The 2,500-nt window shown below is 31.9% G+C and overlaps 1 protein-coding gene across 1 annotated transcript in view; it reads left to right on the top strand.

The window, feature by feature from the left end:
- Positions 1–1,857: 1,857 nt before the first annotated feature.
- LOC137631919 (uncharacterized) overlaps positions 1,858–2,500 on the top strand; it is a 9,226-nt gene continuing 8,583 nt past the window's right edge. The window contains exon 1 of the mRNA XM_068363921.1: positions 1,858–2,345. Coding sequence (XP_068220022.1) covers positions 1,858–2,345 — 488 coding nt within the window. The remainder of the gene's footprint in view (positions 2,346–2,500) is intronic.

Genomic DNA, 2,500 nt, shown 5'->3' with positions numbered 1-2,500 from the left:
AGATAAGTCTCAGGTAGCTAAATCTTACAATAAGTTAAGCACAATAAACTACTGACCATAAACAGACTGAAGTGGAAGAACATGTTTAAGGCCTTTGTTCTGCAGTGGACTGCCAATACCAGGTGGTGATTATGATGATGATGATGATGATAATGATATATGTATATAATATGTGTGTGTATATATATATATATATATATATATATATATATATATATATAGATATATATATTTATATATGTGTGTGTACTGTATATATATATATATATATATATATATATATATATATATATATATATATAAATATATATATATATATCTATATATATATATATATATATATATATATATATATATATCTTTATATATATATATACATATATATATATATCTATATATATATATATATATAGATATATATATATATATATATATATATATATATGAATGATCGTGTGTGTGTGTGAGAGTGTGTGCAGTAATCACGAAAGCCGACACGTGATAAGCATAAAATATGCACTTTAGGTACGAAAGTGAAAGTGAAAAGATTAGACTGGAATTGGAATTATGCCTTTAGATGATTGGCCGACATAAAACAAATTACATTCTGAAATACGAATACAGTAACAACAACAAATGCAGCTGTTTCTTGTCGACTACAGGATATAGGCCTCCGACATGTCCTTATTCATGTCTGGTGTTTGGCCACTTCATCTCCACACTGGCCATTGCGAATTTGTGATGATAGGAAACATCAGTCTGATCGTTCACAGCGAACCAACTTAGTAATGGGTGACCCTGACTAGTAGGCTACAGCTATGGTGATCATGGCAATACACAACCCATTTCACCACGTTAAGGTATCCCCAATCACAAAGGATTACTATACATCATTTTATCACTTTTTCCAGTTATTCTTAGCAAAATATTGATTTAGGTAAAAATATATTTAGCTACATAAAAAGGAAGCAATGAATAATATAATTTGTTTGCCATTCCACGAATGTTTTTAGATATACCCCTTTAAGGGTATAAGGGTAGTGTTTAAATATAGTTTTGCCTTAAAAATATGTTGATTATGAAGAGTTCTAGAAATTTTAATGACATAGTATATATACTATATAGTATTCCTTGCCGAGAATGTAACTATTTTTATGTCAGCCATACATCTAGAGGCATTTCTGTCATAATAAAACAGAAAGATTCAAGGAAAAACCAATAGCTATTCTAAAATCTCATGAATTAATTAACGATAAACGTTGTATTGCTTTTTTTTTACCCTGGCAAACTTATAGAAAACATATTTCCTCTTGATGTGACTTATTTTCATCAAAAATATTTTTCAGTGACCAAATATTTCTTTTTTTTTTCTCTTAAATCTTGGTCTCGCTCCTTCTTCTCTAAATTATATCTTTAATTCAAGTTTCTATCTCTATGATGTGAGGCGAGTTTTGCAAATAATTATCATATTTCTTAGTATTCCTTTAAGATTTAAATGAACTGCAAATTCTCATGATATCATGACTCCGGATATGGGGGTAAGTAATATTTCCTTTGGTGACATTACGTTTCTAAAGTCGGCTGCCGAAAACGACCATCCAAGCTAACAAACGTACAATACTTCATAGAACTCAACACAATTGTCTAAACATCACATCCTTAATTGAAACAACAGTCTTATCCAAACAGTCCACCACAGATATAAATACATGAGTGAGTATTCTAAGTAACAGTTACTCTACATTGACAGGCAAAGATTCCATCTCTAGGACTTGAGCAATGTCTTTTCCAAATCCAAATGAATATTATTCTCCTCAAGATACAGGATACTCACTAACGCCACTTAATAGTGTATCGATGAATTCGGTTTCTTATGTATATGAAGAATTTCGACCGCACCAAACTGGTCCATATAATAACGATTCGTTTCCTGATCCTTTTAGCATAAATAACCCGAGTGACTCGACCTCAGGACACAACTGGTGCGGTTCTACTTCGACGTCTTTTGGAACTCCTCAGGCGGGTGGTTCCTCTGACGACATGCAGGGGTCACCATATCAGATGTTACAAGATATGACTCCATTTTCTCAGTTGCCGTCAAAGAAGACTATAAAGAAACCACTGTACCTTTGTGATGTGCAAGAAGACCCGGTAATGGAAGAAAAACGCCTAAGGTCAATAAAAGCTTTCAAAAACAGAGTGAAGAATGAAAAGAAGGAAGAAGAACTCTCAAAACAGCTCAGCAGTCTCGAACAAGAAGTCGAGGGCCTCAAGTATGAAAAGTACCAGACGGAATGTGCCATTTCATACTATGAAGATGAAATCTATAAGGGCCATCATCATCAGTAAGTTCACGACTATCACTTTCCTTATCCCTTAGTTTTAATAGTAAACTAAGAACCAGAAAACACACGCACGCACTCACAGACACATAATATATATATATATATATATATATATATATATATATATATATATATATATATATATACTGTATATA

Source organism: Palaemon carinicauda, chromosome 40 (assembly GCF_036898095.1).
Source record: "Palaemon carinicauda isolate YSFRI2023 chromosome 40, ASM3689809v2, whole genome shotgun sequence".
In the NCBI taxonomy this organism is placed as follows: Eukaryota; Metazoa; Arthropoda; class Malacostraca; order Decapoda; family Palaemonidae; genus Palaemon; species Palaemon carinicauda.
Note: the sequence above shows the minus strand (reverse complement) of the source record. Positions and strands in the feature narration are given on the sequence as shown.